We start from the raw sequence: 20,166 nt of genomic DNA, 5'->3' as shown, positions 1-20,166 counted from the left end.
CAGAAGGTTTTCGATTCGATTCCCAGGGCCGGCGGGTAACGACTGAGACACCTTACCCCTACTTGCTCCCCGGGCGCTGCAGTGATAGCTGCCCACTGCTCCGGGTGTACGTGTGTTCACCACTTGCTGTGCGTGTGTTCACTACTTAAATGCAGAGGTCACATTTCGGGTATGGGTCACCATATCTGACTAATAGGTCATTTTCACTTCACTTTCACTTTGTGACAACGTACTGAGGACGTCTTGGCAACGTTCCATTACTTATCATTTTTGCTTACGTTCCAGAAACGTCCTAGCCACGTCCTCAAATAACGTCGTGAATTAATCCCATGGATAACGTTTTAGCGAAGTGATGTACTGGTCCTCAGATAACAGGGACACTGGTCATTTGATTAATGAATCTGGTCATTTTTGCTAACGTACCAGAAATGTCCTAGCCATGTCCTCAAATAACGTCATGAATTAATCCCATGGAGAACGTTGTAGCGACGTGATGTACTGGTCTTCAGATAACCTGGACACTGGTCATTATTGCTTACGTTCCAGAAACGTCTGAGACACGTCCTCAAATAACGTTGTGAATTGATCCCGTTGAGAAAGTTGTAGCGACGTGATGTAGCCTACTCGTCTTCAGATGACCTGGACACTGATCATTTGATAAATGAATCTGGGGCCTGTTTCAATAAGGAGGTTCAACCAACTCTAGGTTAAACCTTGAACTCAGAGTTGGTTTACTTAGAAATTAGAAACTTTGAGCTTTTGGTTTCAGAACAGCTGATTTGAGTTAGTTCAATTTACTCTGGGTAGGCTTACCCTGGTTAAGCGCGTGCACCACGACTATAAAAAGCCATCATAAATGGAGCTCCGATATTACGATTCACCGTGGCAACGGCACCAAAAAAAGCAACAAGGCGGCAGAAAGCACTTCAGAGTGAGGCACACTTTCCGCTCTGCATACAGTGGATTTACTGATGTGCTGAAAATGACTTAAGTTTAAATTAATAAATAGATAGATGTACCAATAAACAAACAACTTAATCATTAAATGAATGAAACAACAGAAATAATAATAAAAATCGTATGTTCTCACTCGCCATGAGTGCTCTAGTTACCCGAATGAGACGTCATGGTGTATAGGACACCTGCAGGGCGTCAAATTCTCGGGCAAAGTTAGACTGATCGCATGTTCGAACCCTGCTCTGAGCAGATTTCAGTTGGTACGGCTGCACGTCAAAATTACCTGTTTATTGTCTTTATCGCTGCATGTATGTCTGTATTTATTAATTTCTTTATTCATGCACTTTATTTATACAATTTATTAAGTCATTTCTCATCGTCTGTAGAAAATTATGAGCTGATGTAATACACGTACAGTGGCTGATGTTATTGATGTAAGGATGGATGAGATATATTTTGATATATCTAATTCACTGTAAAGAAAAACGGTACAATTTTAATAAAAATGCACAGGGAAATGACAAAATTCCACTAGGGTCCTAAATTGCTGAAATCAAAGTACATCCCAATGAATTAATGCAGCCTCTTCATGAATACTCTATAAAAGCACACATATACTGTAAGTCACTGAGATGGTTTCTGTGTGATCAAAATGTGTGCTATGAATCACTGTATTAATGAATGAATGAATGAGGTACACCACTTGCGCTTTAAAAGGGAGAGGAGATCGAAATAAACTCTGGGTTTACCAAAGAAAACCTGCTCCCGACCAGGTTAGGTTCACAGAGTAAGTTACTATGGTTACTGACTCTGAGTATAAGTTACCTCTTCTTTAGAAACGGGCTTGAGTTACCCCGCTTTCTCGGGTTTGACATACCTCACATTCTGAAACGGAAAACCCAGAGTTTCCCTCATTTCAGGGTTAATATACTCAGAGTTTTCACTAAACCTCCTTTCTGAAAAGGGCCCCAGGTCATTTCTGTTTATTATGTTATTGTATGGAAAATTTATGATCAAAGTAAAATCTGTTATAATGTCAAGACGAATGCTATTAATCTGACTTCTGACAGCTATTAAACTGGAGTTTAATTCGATACCACAATTACAACTATTNACGTACTGAGGACGTCTTGGCAACGTTCCATTACTTATCATTTTTGCTTACGTTCCAGAAACGTCCTAGCCACGTCCTCAAATAACGTCGTGAATTAATCCCATGGATAACGTTTTAGCGAAGTGATGTACTGGTCCTCAGATAACAGGGACACTGGTCATTTGATTAATGAATCTGGTCATTTTTGCTAACGTACCAGAAATGTCCTAGCCATGTCCTCAAATAACGTCATGAATTAATCCCATGGAGAACGTTGTAGCGACGTGATGTACTGGTCTTCAGATAACCTGGACACTGGTCATTATTGCTTACGTTCCAGAAACGTCTGAGACACGTCCTCAAATAACGTTGTGAATTGATCCCGTTGAGAAAGTTGTAGCGACGTGATGTAGCCTACTCGTCTTCAGATGACCTGGACACTGATCATTTGATAAATGAATCTGGGGCCTGTTTCAATAAGGAGGTTCAACCAACTCTAGGTTAAACCTTGAACTCAGAGTTGGTTTACTTAGAAATTAGAAACTTTGAGCTTTTGGTTTCAGAACAGCTGATTTGAGTTAGTTCAATTTACTCTGGGTAGGCTTACCCTGGTTAAGCGCGTGCACCACGACTATAAAAAGCCATCATAAATGGAGCTCCGATATTACGATTCACCGTGGCAACGGCACCAAAAAAAGCAACAAGGCGGCAGAAAGCACTTCAGAGTGAGGCACACTTTCCGCTCTGCATACAGTGGATTTACTGATGTGCTGAAAATGACTTAAGTTTAAATTAATAAATAGATAGATGTACCAATAAACAAACAACTTAATCATTAAATGAATGAAACAACAGAAATAATAATAAAAATCGTATGTTCTCACTCGCCATGAGTGCTCTAGTTACCCGAATGAGACGTCATGGTGTATAGGACACCTGCAGGGCGTCAAATTCTCGGGCAAAGTTAGACTGATCGCATGTTCGAACCCTGCTCTGAGCAGATTTCAGTTGGTACGGCTGCACGTCAAAATTACCTGTTTATTGTCTTTATCGCTGCATGTATGTCTGTATTTATTAATTTCTTTATTCATGCACTTTATTTATACAATTTATTAAGTCATTTCTCATCGTCTGTAGAAAATTATGAGCTGATGTAATACACGTACAGTGGCTGATGTTATTGATGTAAGGATGGATGAGATATATTTTGATATATCTAATTCACTGTAAAGAAAAACGGTACAATTTTAATAAAAATGCACAGGGAAATGACAAAATTCCACTAGGGTCCTAAATTGCTGAAATCAAAGTACATCCCAATGAATTAATGCAGCCTCTTCATGAATACTCTATAAAAGCACACATATACTGTAAGTCACTGAGATGGTTTCTGTGTGATCAAAATGTGTGCTATGAATCACTGTATTAATGAATGAATGAATGAGGTACACCACTTGCGCTTTAAAAGGGAGAGGAGATCGAAATAAACTCTGGGTTTACCAAAGAAAACCTGCTCCCGACCAGGTTAGGTTCACAGAGTAAGTTACTATGGTTACTGACTCTGAGTATAAGTTACCTCTTCTTTAGAAACGGGCTTGAGTTACCCCGCTTTCTCGGGTTTGACATACCTCACATTCTGAAACGGAAAACCCAGAGTTTCCCTCATTTCAGGGTTAATATACTCAGAGTTTTCACTAAACCTCCTTTCTGAAAAGGGCCCCAGGTCATTTCTGTTTATTATGTTATTGTATGGAAAATTTATGATCAAAGTAAAATCTGTTATAATGTCAAGACGAATGCTATTAATCTGACTTCTGACAGCTATTAAACTGGAGTTTAATTCGATACCACAATTACAACTATTTATTTTGTGTGTGCGCGTCTACAGCACGCATGCGCCTTCTTTGTTCTGCAAAGATCCGTGAGCTCTCATCATTTAAACGTTAGCGGTCATTTCTTTTTACCTCACAGCCTGATTTTACTTTAGCGGTTTATTAATATTCTTTCTTTACTTTATACCTTACAGATGTGAGAGTAAACACATATTTTAGTGATTTTCGGTGAACGGACCCTGATGTTTGTGAGTGTGACTAAGAAGCTTTTGATTGTTGTTTCTAAAAACGGACAACCTGCTAAACTTATGTGGTAAGACAAGAATATAATGTTAAGCCTAAACATAATGTTTATTCATCTCTGTCAATAAATATCTGCTTTAAATCCTCTATATTGTGTTGAAGTCTTTGATTATTTATGTCATGTAGGCTATACAGTATAAATAAAATATCTGATTGTGATGTGTTGAGTTTTATTGTCATGGCTCTGCCTCACTTAGTCATGTTTTTCTTGGTCCTGTGGCAGAGTCATGACAAAGCCTTTGGTTATGTGTTGAGAGAAACATATTATTGTCCTTTTGACAATAATATGCGTTCTCTCCAGTGTCTCGTCATTGGCCCCGCCCCTCTCATTTCATGTATTGCTTCCCTGCCGTGTCTAATGTTTCCCACCTGCCCTGTGTCATTATCCCTCGTTTGTCTTGCCTTTAAATAGTCCTCATGTTTCATTGTCCTGTGTTCGGTCATTGTGTGTGTACATGGTGTCTTTGGTGGCGTTCCTCGTGTTTGGTGTATCCTGTGCTTACCTGTTTTCCCCCATGCTTACCTGTTTTCCCCCATGCTCGTGTTCCCATTTGGATTGTCTTGTCTCGTCAAGTTTAGTAAGTGTTTAGTTTAGTTTGTCAAGTATGTTTTGCTTAGTTTAGTGTGAGTCAGTCTACATGCTGTTTAGTATCCTGTTTGTTTAGTTATACCCCCTCATGGGTTTTTGTTTTGATGTTTTGTTTCTGTTTATTGTTTAAATAAAAGCCCTTGTTAACCCCTTCATCCCCTGCTGCCTGCAATTGGGTTCTTCCACGCAAACCGTGACATTTATAATCGTTATACTGTGCTTTATACATATTTGAATAGAGAATTACTCCAATTATGCATAACATTTAATCTTTAACGCACAGATTAAATCACAAATTAATTTAATAATCCATTTGAGGGATGATAATTGTTTAAATTAAATTAAATAAAAAGATTTTAACAGCGTGACTGTTTGGTCGTTAGGACGTGCTCATCACATCCCAGAAACGTTATTTGGTACGTCGCTGCGACGAATATGGTACGTTCCAGCTATGTCTTCAGGAGGTAATCACCATGTCCCAACAACGTCCAATGTTACGTTGTCAGGACGAATATGGGAATCACAAAGTTACGTCGCTGGAACGTTATTATGGTACGTCGTGGCAATAAATATGGTCTGGTCCAGGTATGTCGTCACAACATAACTGTGTTAGCTGGGATTGGACATTGCTGGGACTTAATGATTTCCTCCTGAAGACGTAAATGGAACGGACCATATTCGTCGCAGCAATGTACCAAATAACGTTTATGGGATGTGATGAGCACATCCCAACAACCAAACAGTTAAAATCTTTTTATAATTGTATTTAAACACATCGTCCCTCACATGGAGGATTAAATTAATTTGTCATTTAATCTGTGCATTAAAGATTAAATTTTATGCATAATTTAAATAATTTTCTAGTTACATGTTTATTATACAAAATATGCTAATTAATAAAATTTAACACAGCACTGTACATCAGCATCAGACACTTTATTCAGATACTGAAGTAAATTACATAACCAAAGACTTCAACACAATGTAGAGGATTCAGAGCAGATATTTATTGACAGAGATGAATAAATATTATATTTAAGGATAATATAATATTCTTGTCTTACCACAAGTTTAGCAGGATATCCGTTTTTTAGATACAACTATCAAACGCTTCTTCAGTCACACTCGCAAACATCAGGGTCCGTTCATTTAAAGGAGTCATATTGCACTGCTAAAACGAATATTATTGTTTGTTTTAGATGTAACGCAATGTGTATATACCATTTAAAGTTTAAAAACGCTGTATTTTCCACATACCATGCATGTTTGTATCTCCTCTTTGCCCCGCCTCTCTGAAACGCGCTGATTTTTTACAAAGATCATCGCTCTGAAAAGCGAGGTGTACTATGATTGGCCAGTGCGTAGTGATTGGTCGAATACTGCAAGCATTTCACGGAAATGTAACGCCTGTTACCATATTCGGAACATCAGGTTCCAAAGCAATTGTACTGACAGACGATACAATGAAATTTACAATTACTCCCACCTTAACTATGTGTAGATTTGGGCGGTCTTAGTCAAATCATGTTACGAAGTTACGTAGATTCGCCGGGGTGTGGTTACACGAGGCGTTTCAGGCAAGTCTGGTTGAGCATTCGCTTTTAGATAGAATGCATCTTTTGTTCCCACACTTTCATTTGTGCAATTTTACATGTCTAATACATGCATGGGCAACTTATAACACACCAAAAACACAGAAAAACACGTACTTCCACCATATGACCCCTTTAAACGAGCCAAATCGATCGAAAATCACTAAAATATCTGTTTACTCTCACATCTGTGAGGTATAAAGAAAAAAATAAACCGCAGTGAGGTAAAACGAAATAATCGTTAATGTTTTAATGATGCCAGAGTGTGGCTCTTTGCAAAACAGAGAACGCGCGTGCTGGACAACCGCGCGCATTAAATAAATAGGAACAGTTTTAATTGTTTTATCTTATTAATAGCTCAGTTAATAGTATCAGTTAAATGAACCATCTCGTCAAAAAAACTGAATTCATTTACCGAATTCATGCAATTCCGTTTGAAATGTCTATTAATGAAAACCTGCGTGAGAAAAATATGGTGTATAAAATGATATAATATCTCGTTAAAACGGGAAAAAAATATGCCGTTTACACAAGAAAATTATTTAGTTTTAACGACATTATCTTGTTTTAACGACATATTATCTTGTTTTAAGGACATATTATCTTGTTTAAACGACATATTATCTTGTTTTAACGACATATTATCTTGTTTTAACGACATAATATTTTGTTTTAATGACATATTATCTCATTTTAACAACATATTATATCGTTTTAACAACATATCTCGTTTTAACAACATATTATCTCGTTTTAACGACATATTATCTCGTTTTAACAACATATTATCTCGTTTAAACAACATATTATTTTGTTATAATGACATATTATCTCGTTATTATGACATAACTGAGTGGAAAAAATAAAATGTACGTGGCAGCCTTAATCATGCAGCCCTACCATAAGTTATTTTAAAATTGCAATTAAAATTATTCATTTATGAAATAACACTTTCTCTTTAAAGGGAAAAAATGTGTGTTAACCCCTATATTTTTATTGAAAACAAATGGTTGTGTCCTGAGATTATACCTAACATTGCAGTAGACTGTTTACACTTACTGTATTTGTCAAAGTCAACATCTGTATCTGACACTCCCCACATGGCTTTAAAATGTCTGGCATACGTTTTGAGAGCTTCTCAAGGTCTTAAGATTTAAGATGTGGCTTGTTCTGCGCATTGATTACCGTAAGCGTCAAGTTGTTTCAAACACATCATTTGTCTTTGTCAGTTCTATTTTTTTTCAAAACTGAATGGGTCTCATGTGCTGAATACTTTATTGAAGGATGGCTGGAACGGTTTTCTGTACCTAAGTAACATATTATGGTGATATTGTTTAACAGATTACATAGATATGGGCACTATAACGCTATGAATATAATAGTCTGATTACAAATATTATTGCCAATCTTATGAAATATAATCTGTGTATTCAATGTATTTTCCTGTTTTATCTAATGTCTTACTGTCTGTAGTACTAATGTGTATTTACTGTAAAGTTGCATTAGAAATCGGAATTATACCATATTCATTGAAAATGCCATTACATTTTCAGAATACGTAGTACATGCATTGTTAAATTACTGCAGGTGTCATTGTTACTTTTGGTTAGTCTGTTCGAATGAGGTGTAACTCCGCACTGACAGCACCAGAGGAAACAATCCTCTGGAGGGATAGTTAGGCTTTTGTGCCCTGTCACTGCATCCACATAGAAGCAGCTGCAAATGTATTATTACCCACATTACCTGTAAAAACAAGCCTCTGGTGGACTTAATTATACCTCCCAGAGGAGCTGAGTTCACTTTCATGGGCACAGTTGGTGGAGATGGTGTTGAGCACAAGGGTGGGTTAATATTGATGTACCCTGGTATTGGGGTTAGGCTTTGGGCTACGGCTTCTCCCTCTGAATTAAGGGTTGGTTAGGTGTTGGTGCAAGTGATAAGTCTGGGCTATACTGTATACCTAGAATACCTAAAAACCTAAATAATATCTTGAGCTTTTTCAAAATTTTGCTCTCTCTCTCTCTCTCTCTCAGAATAATTAAAAAGATCATCTCCTCCCGTGTCTCTTTCCACACCTGTATCACCTGTACAGCTATTCGGTGTATTGCCCAGGCATGAAATTTAACATGAATTTTGTTCCATGGCCAATGAAATACGTTGAACCCACAGTACATGGCAAAATGATTGTCAGTGGCCCAAAAAAATGGATTCTAACAAATTGTATTTGTAAGCATAGCAAGGCTTAAAGCGATAGTTCATCCAAAAAATAAAAATCTGTCATCATTCACTTACCCTCAGGTTGTTTCCTGTATAAATTTCTTTGTTCCAATGAACACAAAGAAAGATATTTGTAAGAATGTTAGCAATTTTCAGTTCTGGGACATCATCCACTACCATAGTAGGAAAAACATATTGTATTTTGTTGTTCTGTTGAACACATAATGAGATATTTTGAAGAATTTAGGAAAACAAAGAGTTCTCGGGCACCTTTGACTACCATTTAATTCTTCCTACTATGGTAGTCAATGATGTCCTGGAACTGAAAAATACTAACATTCTTCCAAATATCTCTCTCTGTGTTCATCGGAACAAAGTAATTTATACAGGTACGAAATAACATGAGGGTGAGTAAATGATGACAGAATTGTCATTTTTGGTTGAACTATCCATTTAACTAATATGCCTGACAATAAAGTATAGTGCCTGTCCGAAAAAAAGTGCTGGTGTTATGGTTGACGCATGACAGTCTAAGAGCGTTTTTTATGACAGATCTTAAATTAGCAGAAGTTCACCTTCTAATATATTTTATAAACGTATACTCATCTCCTGAATAATAAAGCCGCAATAATAAAATGCAGCAGTCCATCGCTTTCCTAAACGGTGTTAGTCTCATTAAAATATTTCATACATTTTAATGACAATAAAATGACACCGTACAATGATTGTTAATTGTTCTATGTGGATTTTAAATTAATTAGATGTTCATTCACATTTCAAAGTATTTAAAAATATGAGTATTTTAAATTAGCAATGTGTAGATAGAGCAGATTTAATGCCAAATAAATACAATAACTGGGCATAAGTGTTTGGTATTTATCATTAAACGTTATAACTACACTTTTTACATGAGCCTATTAACAAAAAAAATGCATTGACTTATTGAGAGCATTACATTTGTCAATAAAAAACGTCTCCGGTTACTGTCGTAACCTCGGTTCCCTGAGAAGAGGGAACGAGACATTGTGTGGAGCGCTAGGGGAATCCTCTAGCACTGCACGAAATGTCGAGAGACCTCACTGGAAAGGGAACAACACAACATAGCGATTAGCAATCCAAACATTGACTAAAAGCGTGTTGCGTGTGTTGGTCAGGTCCAAGCTCTCTCTCGCATGAAACTCTGCAGTATTTGAAGTCTGTAGTTATTTAATAAAACAGTGCTGCTATGATTCCCTGTTAGTCTCCTTCAGTGATTTGCGTTCGGTGGTTAAATGTCTGCAACGGAGCTGTGTGTGAGGAGAAAAGTGAAACACCATCGTTCACCAGCCATTGCTTTCTCAGATCTTTTTGAAGATTTATGTACCTAGTGATGTTTAGAATATTTCTTCTTATGTCGCCGATAATGTATATGCTAAATTATGAAAGACCGGAGCATTGATAAGCTCCGCCCTTATCGGTTCTGCTTTCGGTACTTTCAGACTGCTCCGCGCTGCGCGTCTACCCACACATGGCGTCTCTCAAACTAAACAGATGAGCTGTTTAAGCGCGCAGCCTGTGTTTGAATGCATTTGAAATTCGTGTCCGTCTCCGTTTCACGTTACCAAAACAGCGCGTCCCCAAAACTAAACGGATGAGCTGTTTTAATATCACAATATCACTGAATACAATTTATTTTTCATTGCAGAAAATAAAGCAGTGTTATTATTTTAATAAATATTTAATTTTTAGTGTTATTTTTATAAAAAAATATATCCAACTGAAAACAAGAAAACTGTTAAAGTACCGGACCGATAAGCAGTATCGATAAGAGTAGTAATACCGTTAAAATCGTAACAATACCCATCCCTAGTAAATACATGTAACCGGAACCTAGTGAGCAGTACGATTTCAAGTTGGAAGTACTTCTCAAGGCTACGTGCAAGTAGACCATAGGCTTGTTTCCAGATGAATATTTGTCGTGTTCGGTTGGGTGGGGTTAGGTTAGGTTATGTTAGGTTTCTAAGCCATGACTAGATCATATATTTTAAGTGGAGCATAGCTATTTTGAAAATGCTTTACATTTGCTCAATGCAAGCAACATTGAGAATTTTATTGTAACTGATCTCAAAGGGATAGTTCACCCAAAAAACAAAATTCTGTCAATATTTATTCACCCGTATGTGGTTCAAACCTGTTTATGACTCTTTCTTCTGTGGAACACAATAGAAGATATTCTGAGAAATGTCTTAGTGGTTTTGTGTCATTTGGGGGCCTGATTGTTTACCAATGTTCTTCAAAATATCTTCTTTTGTCTTCTGCAAAAGAATAAAACTCATGTAAGTTTTGAGTTAGGACAGGAGGGTCAATAGAAATGATTAAAAACATTTACGTTTTTGGGCGAAGTGTCCCTGTAACGTAATTTTGTGTCTCCAATTCCCCAAAATAAAGTAACATTTTTAGCATTAGCAGTAGCTTTTATTGCGCTTTATGTAGAACAAATGTATTAGCATTGAATTATATAATTGTTCGCCATTGCTAGCTACACACCAGCTAACATTGCTGCAGTGTGTGATGCATTGCCCTGCATTTCTTAATAGCGTTGAGCCCTTTGATGCTCACTGCAGCCTCATTCAGATCCACGAATGTCCCTTTAGTATTTCCAGGGCTCTGTATTTAGTCAGAGTGCAATCAAAGCACAGCACGCTGCAACCACGTATGTGACATATGACGAGGAGCATCACAGGAATAGATAGACACCCTCCTCCCACCTCCGTGTGCGAATTGAGACGCAGATGCGTCGACGGCACAATGCCGTGCTTTCCTAGCACCTCTCTCACTTTTGTGCCGCGCGCAACTCAGCGATACACTCATGCATCTCTCTCTTTTTCTCTCTCTCTCCCTCCCTCTCTTCGTCTCCCTCTCCCTCGCTCTCTCTCCCCCTCTCTGTGTCTCTTTCTGTCTCTGAAGGAGTAATGGAGAGGTTCACCATGTAGACAGCAGCCGACTGGAAGCAGGTAGAATGGGAAACCACGTATGGAGTGCCGCCAGTCTGCAGCCGTGGTGAGCGCAGACGTCCTCAGGACCTCAGTTGGGATCTCGCGGATGGCTGTCGCATCCTCGCTCGCGTAACGCCGGGGAGCCTCTCTTCAATTCAGCGGACTGGATCGGTTTTTTTCTTCATCCTCCTCTCTTACCTTCTGCGGTCTCCTGCGTTGCTCAAATTTGATTAGATACCCATTCTCCAGGCACGCCGGGGACTCCTCCTCTGCCCGTGTGGCGTTTTTTCCATTTGTCTAATCTCAAGTTCAATCGGCTTTGAAGAAAGCTACCGAGCAATACCATGGGGGACATGACGAATAGCGATTTTTACTCCAAGAACCAAAGAAACGACAGCAACCATGCGGGAGGTTTTGGCTGTGGACTTATGGAGCTCCGCTCCCTCATGGAGCTCAGAGGAATGGAGGCAGTGGTGAAAATCCAGGAGGACTATGGCGGTATTGAGGGACTGTGCCAGAGGCTGAAAACGTGTCCGACAGTGGGTGAGTGTGGGCTTTCTCTTCTGTTACAATAACTACACCTACATGACCACGCTCAAACGCTGTGACATTCAGTCAGATGATAAACATGCCATTCCCTCTGCGGTAGATTTAAAGATTCCTCAGACCATAGTTTCCCCTCAAACCTGCTGCTGATGCTGGTTGCTGAGTTATTAACTAGAATGTGTCTCCCAGGTAACAGCGGAGAGGTCAAACTAAATTTGAGACTTTGTAAAATTATAGTGTTGCTGGGTAAAAAACAGTACATGATTTGGTATAGGATTTTGTACACATATCACTCTTCTCCTAGCAACACTACACGAAGCATTCGTGTAGTGTTAAAACGTTAAAAACGTTAAAACGAACGAAATCAGTCGCATCACCTTTTACAGTGAAAAGGCCCTCGCAACGTACATGAGGAAGAGATTGACTGACTTGTTAAATGCTTTGGTGCAATGACAATTAAAACACATAGCTTTGTGACGTACAAACATGAGCCCATGGTGAATAAATGGTTTCTCATAAATTGTCATAAATAATTACGAAATTCTGGAATGCAACCAGTTTGTAAATCCATTCACAGCCCCCAAACATGACTACCATGAATTAGCTTAATTTTTCATGAAAAAGAAAATGATCCACTGGTCTTCAGTACATGCCTTACCCGGGAAGATTGCTGTAGCACTAGGTTGATGGATCCATCATATCGGAAGGCAGCATAATCTTGCCTTCTTTGCAAACTATGTGTTTGGTGTGAGTGTTAGGAACATGTTTAGGAGCAGGCTGTTTCCCTGCCTCGCTGGAGTGACTTGTGTTGACACCCCAAGTGCGATGTGATAATGAAGACAAATAGTCACATCTTGTCTTGTTGGTAATGTGAGCAGTGAGCAGCATTCACTCTGTCAGGACAGTCATCACTACCCAGCAATGACCGTTTAAGAATATCAGAAGCCATAATTTGGATTTTGTTTCGAACTTTGCATCTTATGTCTTTGCAGAACACTGTGTTTTCTGCGAATCTATATATTAGACTAGCACATCAGTACATTTAAATGAGGATGAGAATGGCGGAGCCTTTATTTATACCCCGTTGAATAAAAAAGCACATGCAGCTGGTTAGGAAGGTTTTCAAGCATGGTAGCTGGTTTGTGCTGGTCATGTGCTGGTTTAAGCTGGTCCTGAGCTGGTTTATGACCATCTTAAAGTCACCATGAAATCAAACAGGAAAGTTCTAAGTGTTTTACACAGTGTTGCAGTGATTATTATAAATGATTTATCCGTGCACACCATTATTTTTTCAAAATTCATTTGCACTTGTAATCTTCAATCAAAAACGTTAAGCTCCTCTCCCCCTCTCAACAACAACTCTTCACCACATGACGTCAGCAACAAAAAAGAGATAGGACTATACTCACTGTCCAATGGCCAGGCATTTTTAGCCCTCCCCTCCAAGTCCACCTTACAACAAACCAATCAAAAAGGGAAGGGCAAAGTAAAGCCCCGGCCTACATTTTTTCAAATTTCAGAAGCCATTTCACTCGGATAAACATCACGATGCGGAAAAGAAGTCGATCGCAACTTCCATTTCATGGTGACTTTAAACCAGCACATGACCAGCTTAAAGGGATACTCCACCCAAAAATGAAAATTCTGTCATCATTTACTCACCTTCGAGTTGTTCCAAATCTGTAGAAATGTCTTTGTTCTGATGAATATAGAGAAAGATATTTGGAAGAATGCTTATAACCAGACAGATCTTGCCCCCCATTGACTCCCATAGCAGGAAAAAATTAGGGCTGTGCATTTATAATTAACTAATTATAATTATCATGTTATGGAAAATTAACGCAAATACAATTTTTAAAGCATTTAACACACCCACCCCGCCCCAGACATAAGTAGGCATCTTACATACATTTCATACAGTTGACTGGTGACAAATATGATGCTGGCAACAGCTTACTGCGTGATATAACATACAGAATACTGTCAGAAAAAAACATAAATTAAAGATATATGTGCCAAAATTTACTAAAATTAGCTTTTGTCTCATATTTATTTAATTATGCAATCACACAAGGGCAATATCATAGCAGTGCTATTTTTGTCCAGAAAACTACGAGTGAACATGTCATGTTGATTCTATACAGCAGTTAATTAAATAAAAGAATAATTTTAAGATATATGTTATAGACAACATTGTCTGTTTTCCTAAATTTTCAATGAAAATATTACCTAGAAAGCCTCAGGAGAAGTGTTGCGCATCTCTGAGGAACACACATCGTGGTTTCATTTCTAAATGAATATGTTTCTTGAGCGAATCAATTGGGTGAATCAATTAATCAGGGGTTTATTCATAAAGAGTCATTTACTGCATTCCTGAATGAATTCAGTGAATCTAATGAATTAATGACATTTACTGACGCCTACTGCCAATATGTAATTCTTCAAAGAATTTTAACAGTATTAAAATAAAAAAGTGAAATAATAAAAATACTAATAAATTGGTGATAGTTTGCCCCCCCCAAAAATCAACTTATTTACATTTACTTACCATTTAACTTGAATTACTGTTTCTTTTGTAAAAAGGAAGATATTTCTTAAGAATGTTTAAGACCAAACTGTTTTGGTCTTTAATTATAATAATTCAGCTTCTGAAAAAAAAACAAAATTATGGTCGCTTTCTGTATTGTCTTTATATGGCTTTAAATGATATTTTGGCCCCAAATGTGATGTGTGATTAAGTTGCGATTAATTAGATTAATTAATTAAATAATTAGTCAAAAGTGCCCCAGAACCTGTGTCTATGTCTTTCAATGTGTTCAACTGAACAAAAAAACATGATTAAGGGATTGTTCCTACTGTGGGAGTCAAAGGGGGGCAAAATCTGTCTGGTTATAAGCATTCCTCCAAATATCTTTCTCTGTGTTGATTAGAACAAAGACATTTATACAGAATTGGAACAACTTGAAGGTGAGTAAATGATGACATGATTTTTAGGTGAAGTATCCCTTTAACCCCATGGAGCCGTGTCGAGCAATTTTTTGATCGATGGATGCACGCTTTTTGGAGCATCAAAAACTCATCAACTCCGACTGCATTATTCTGAAATAAGGAAGTCATGAGGTTGAGTAAAACATAGGGAAATTTTAATTTTTGGGTGAAATATCCCTTTATGGGAACCACCCAGTGATGGTGAAAGGTACCGTTTTGTATTTTTCTTCGGATAGTGTAGTAGTATGTCATAGTTTAGCAGATTATCTATTTAGACCACGCTGGAACTAAAATTATCCAGCTTCAACCATCTAAAAACATTTACCATCAAATAGTAATCCATCAAATTTAGTTGGATTTTGGGAGGCAGCCAAACAGTGAACAGTGAAGGACCAAAAACGAAAATATGACTTTCTTCTAAAACCTTATCCAGATGTCTCCTCAGAACTCAACAATGAATACGTTTGCCTTTAATCTACGTTTACCTTAGCATAAAACGTCACTTATGCTAAAATCAATGCTAAATCTGGGTTAATGGTTGTCTATACTAAATAAAGAGATTAGTCCGTGTGGAGACATGAATCTCCTGCATCCTCAATGCTAGTGCACTTTGTGTGGATATTATTGAGCTTCTAGAGCACCCACTTTTCTCAAAGTTGTGGGTGTTGGCCACTCTCACAGTGAGAGTTCCTGGCAGATGGGAGCTGGACAAGATATTGCCGAGTCTGGCGACCTCCCAAAAAAGACAAAGCATCTCTTTTAAGTCAGCTTGCTTAGGATAATACCGCAAAACGACTGCAGCTCAATGCACAGGTAGCAAATATGAAGAAGAATCAGGCACATATTTGAAGGACAGTGAGAGGTGGTCCTATTTTGACACTGTGAATGAAAGTCAGTGGCTTCAGATTGTGAAAAAGACATTGCTGTCGTATCTGCAACAACAGTAAACAAAGAGGTGGGCTGAGGTATGACATTATGAAACGTCTATTGTATGCTAATGGTCTTGTGTGCCTAGCCAACCAGAAGTATCTGTTCCCTTACCACAACTGTCCTCCCCCATACCAGCCTCCGTTCTCATTTCTATTTCAGTCTGATAGCCCATCTCACTTCAATGCAGTGCACATCCTTACCTAAAATAGCCTGTTCAAAAGTAACCAACACTTAGACTGTCTCGCTAATCTTGCCGCTCACGTTCCACACATCCTGATGTGTCTCCTGACTAAATCATGATGAAATGAAGGTTAACATATCTTCTGAGGCTGGCCCAATGCCATGCAGAAGACACAGATGTGAGACTTTTTACCTTATGTTTAATAGCACTTTCAAATTTAGTGTCTGGGGAGCAAATGCTAAAAGCAGCCAATAGCCCATTTTTACATACAGTAAAATTATATATACAGACGTGCTCAAATTTGTTGGTACCCCTCCACAAAAAACGAAGAATGCACAATTTTCTCTGAAATAACTTGAAACTGACAAAAGTAATTGGCATCCACCATTGTTTATTCCATATTTAATAGAAATCAGACTTTGCTTTTGATTTTTATTCAACATAATATTGTAAATAATAAAACAAATGAAAATGTCATGGACAAAAATGGTGGGACCCCTAGCCTAATATTTTGTTGCACAACCTTTAGAGGCAATCACTGCAAGCACATGTTTTCTGTAGCTCTCAATGAGACTTCTGCACCTGTTAACAGGTAGTTTGGCCCACTCTTCCTGCGCAAACTGCTCCAGCGGTCTCAGGTTTGATGGGTGCCTTCTCCAGACTGCAATCTTTGCATAGATGTTCTATAGGATTCAGATCAGGACTCATAGACGGCCACTTCAGAATAGTCCAATGTTTTGTTCTTATCCATTCTTGGGTGATTTTAGCTGTGTGCATTATCCTGTTAGAGGACCCATGACCTGCAACTGAGACAGCTTTCTGACACTGGGCAGTACGTTTTGCTCCAGAATGCCTTGATAGTCTTGAGATTTCATTGTGCCCTGCACAGATTCAAGGCACCCTGCAGATGCAACAAAGCAGCCCCAAAACATAACCAAGCCTCCTCCGTGTTTCACTGTAGGTATGGTGTTCACTTCTTTGAAAGCTTGATTTTTTCGTCTGTGCACATAGAGCAGATGTGACTTGCCAAAAAGCTCCAGTTTTGACTCATCTGTCCAAAGGACATTCTCCCAGAAGGATTGTGGCTTGTCAATATGAATTTTAGCAAATTCCAGTCTGGCTTTTTTATGTTTTTCTGGGTCCATGGAGCCCACTTTTGCTCAAATAGTGACGGGTGGTGCGATCATAAACTGACGAACCTTCACCTTGTAGTTCAGCTTGTATCTCTTTGGCAGTTATCCTTGGTTCTTTTTCTACCATTCGCACTATCCTTCTGTTCAATCTGGGGTGAATTTTCCTCTTGCGGCCGCACCCAGGGGGGTTTGCTACAATTCCATGGACCTTAAACTTCTTAACAATATTTACAGCTGTTGTCACAGGAACATCGAGCTGCTTGGATACGGTCTTTAGGCCTTTACCTTTACCATGCTTGTATATTATTTTCTTTCTGAGCTCCTCAGACAACCCCATCCTTTGCTTTCTCTTGTCCATGTTCAGTGTGGTGCACACAATGATACCAAACAGCACAGTGACTACTTTTCTGTTTAAATAGGCTGAATGACTGATTACAAGATTGGATACATGTGTGAAACTAATTAAAGAACTAATTAGTTTGAAATATCACTATAATCCAATTATGTATTATCTTTTCTAAGGGGTGTCAACAAATGTGTCCAGGCCATTTTAGAATATCTTTGTAGAATAAGCAATAATTCATCTCTTTCTTCTTTGCTTTATTCTATGACATACCAAAGGGTAGCAACAAATTTGAGCACGTCTGTATATGAAAGAAACAGAATGTGATTGTATATTGAGAGCGGCATAAAAATCTCAATATATATCTTTTTAAAGCTACTGTCTAGCTTTTTTGGTTAAAAATAAAACAAAAATCAGCAATGCACAAGGGTAAGCTTGCACTTATAATAGTGATTTGTAAGTTGATCTGTTGGGTACAGATTCACAGGAAATATCAGTTTGACATCATTTGACATCAACACAAGTAAAGAACAGTATGTGAAGTCACCTGCAATTTTGTTTCAAACTAAGATGGCGACAGAGAGGCAAAAGTTATGGATTGCGGTATTAAACTGTAAGCTATACAGCAGTGAGAATAAATAGAGTAAATGGAGGTCTCTTGCTTTTTACTGTGATTTAATATCATATGAACTTTCCGAAGAGATATCATCAATATGCTCAGTTTTCCCCAGAAACCAAAATTCCAAAATTTTAGGTGAACATCTTAGACAACATCACTACCTAAATAAAGCACAACCAACCAAGCCCTCCAAATAGGTCTCGTGATCTTTAAAAGAGCAGCCTCTGAGCAATAGAGTTTTCCTCCGGGTGAAGCACTTAAATGTAATGTGATGCCGTGTTTAAACTGTAAGAGGGTATTAAGGTCAAAGTGAGCTGGCAAAACATCACTGAGGCAGGCAGCAAACACAACATGACCACAGCTCACACAATCAGCATCAGCGGGCCATGACACCCAGCTGCCCTCATCTGTGCCCAACCGATGCTCTGACATCGTGTTGAAGGTTCACACGGTTGGTTACACTGACTCTCTTCCCGTACCCTTGATCAGCACACTAATCTAGTGCGCCAGTCCGTGTTCTCATTCCCCTCTGATATATCCCATTTAATCTGAGGTCCCAACAGGAATTGCTCAGAAGGAGCGCAATCTCCTCTAATAAGGACAGTTCTGGTGCCCTCATTCCAGCAGCCGTTCTTAAAAGGAGGAAGGATTTCCTCTGAGGACAGATTATAAATAAGACCAGGCCAAAATGATGCTCTTGAATGGATGACCTTGAAGGCTGATGTCTGTATTTTACACAGAATAGGATGCAGTGCATTAAAACATTTTGGAATGAGTCACATAGTCGGTCATTAGTGAAGTAAACTACTTTTCACTTTGGTACTTGAATTAGCTCACTAACAGTGCAGTGTTTCCGCTAGGAAACACTGATGACGTCACACGCTAATTAACATATTTGTGACGTCATCGTGTAGCTTTACTGTAATACTCCGTTCAAGACACCTCGGAAGTGGGATATTTCCCGAAAGTAACGTCTGGAAATTACGAACATAAAAAATATTTAGTAACATTCATTTTATATTTTACAAAGACATTTTAGTCTTTTAACATTGAAAGAGCACCGTTCCATGAATTATTTCCAGGTTGAAGTGGGAATTATCGAATTTCCGAGAGCGCATGAAGGCAGCAAAGTGTGCCGGTAGTACATTTTATGTGGCAGTAATTGATGAAGCTTTTATTATGATAGACGGTAGTATCACAGTGATGAAATGCAATACAAAAACAGGTCAAAAACATAAGCCAATATCAGTGTTGTAGTGTCAAAAACAAGTTTAATAACTTTTTCAAATATCAACCAATAATAAGAAATAAATAGAAAGGACAGCTTATTGATAATTTGTCAGGTGTTTAATTAAACATGATAAAACATCTTTTACTCCATACTAGATTTTAGTAAGTGAACACATGTAATGGTGATGATTAAAGTCCCCGTGAACCAGAAGTTGCGATCGTTTTTACTTCCGTATTCGGACACAGTTCTGAGTGAAAAGGAATTTCAAAGGAGGAAATTAGTGGGCGTTTCTTGCGTTTTTCACTGCGAATTGATTGGATTTGTAAAAACAGCTGCATTGATTTTGAAATGAAACTGGCAGCAGACTGACAGTTAACGGATGCTCCTGCCAAGCCGTCTAACTTTCATTTGAGACGGATAGTCATTTCAGGGCAGAAATTTTTAACAGATTTTACCTGAAGATTATAAGGGTACATTCATTTTAAAAAGAAAATGACCCACATCGATAAGCTATTTACTATCAATGCTGCAATATTTCATGAAAAAATAAAAATGATTTATTAATAATTTTTCATTTTTAATTTCACTGGGACTTTAAGCTAAAGATGCCCACTTTACTTGCTGTACAATAGTGTAT

General features: G+C 38.2%; 1 protein-coding gene across 7 annotated transcripts in view; it reads left to right on the top strand.

Moving 5' to 3' along the window:
* Window positions 1-20,166, top strand: part of atp2b2 (ATPase plasma membrane Ca2+ transporting 2) — a 176,908-nt gene that overhangs the window by 86,350 nt on the left and 70,392 nt on the right. For all 7 annotated transcript variants that reach the window (XM_057361621.1, XM_057361626.1, XM_057361623.1 and 4 more), the window contains exon 2: window positions 11,530-12,101. In XM_057361621.1, coding sequence (XP_057217604.1) covers window positions 11,903-12,101 — 199 coding nt within the window. In that variant the 5' untranslated portion in view covers window positions 11,530-11,902. The remainder of the gene's footprint in view (window positions 1-11,529; window positions 12,102-20,166) is intronic.

This window comes from Triplophysa rosa, linkage group LG20, assembly GCF_024868665.1.
Source record: "Triplophysa rosa linkage group LG20, Trosa_1v2, whole genome shotgun sequence".
Taxonomy (NCBI): Eukaryota; Metazoa; Chordata; class Actinopteri; order Cypriniformes; family Nemacheilidae; genus Triplophysa; species Triplophysa rosa.
This window is presented reverse-complemented; position numbering and strand designations above follow the sequence as displayed.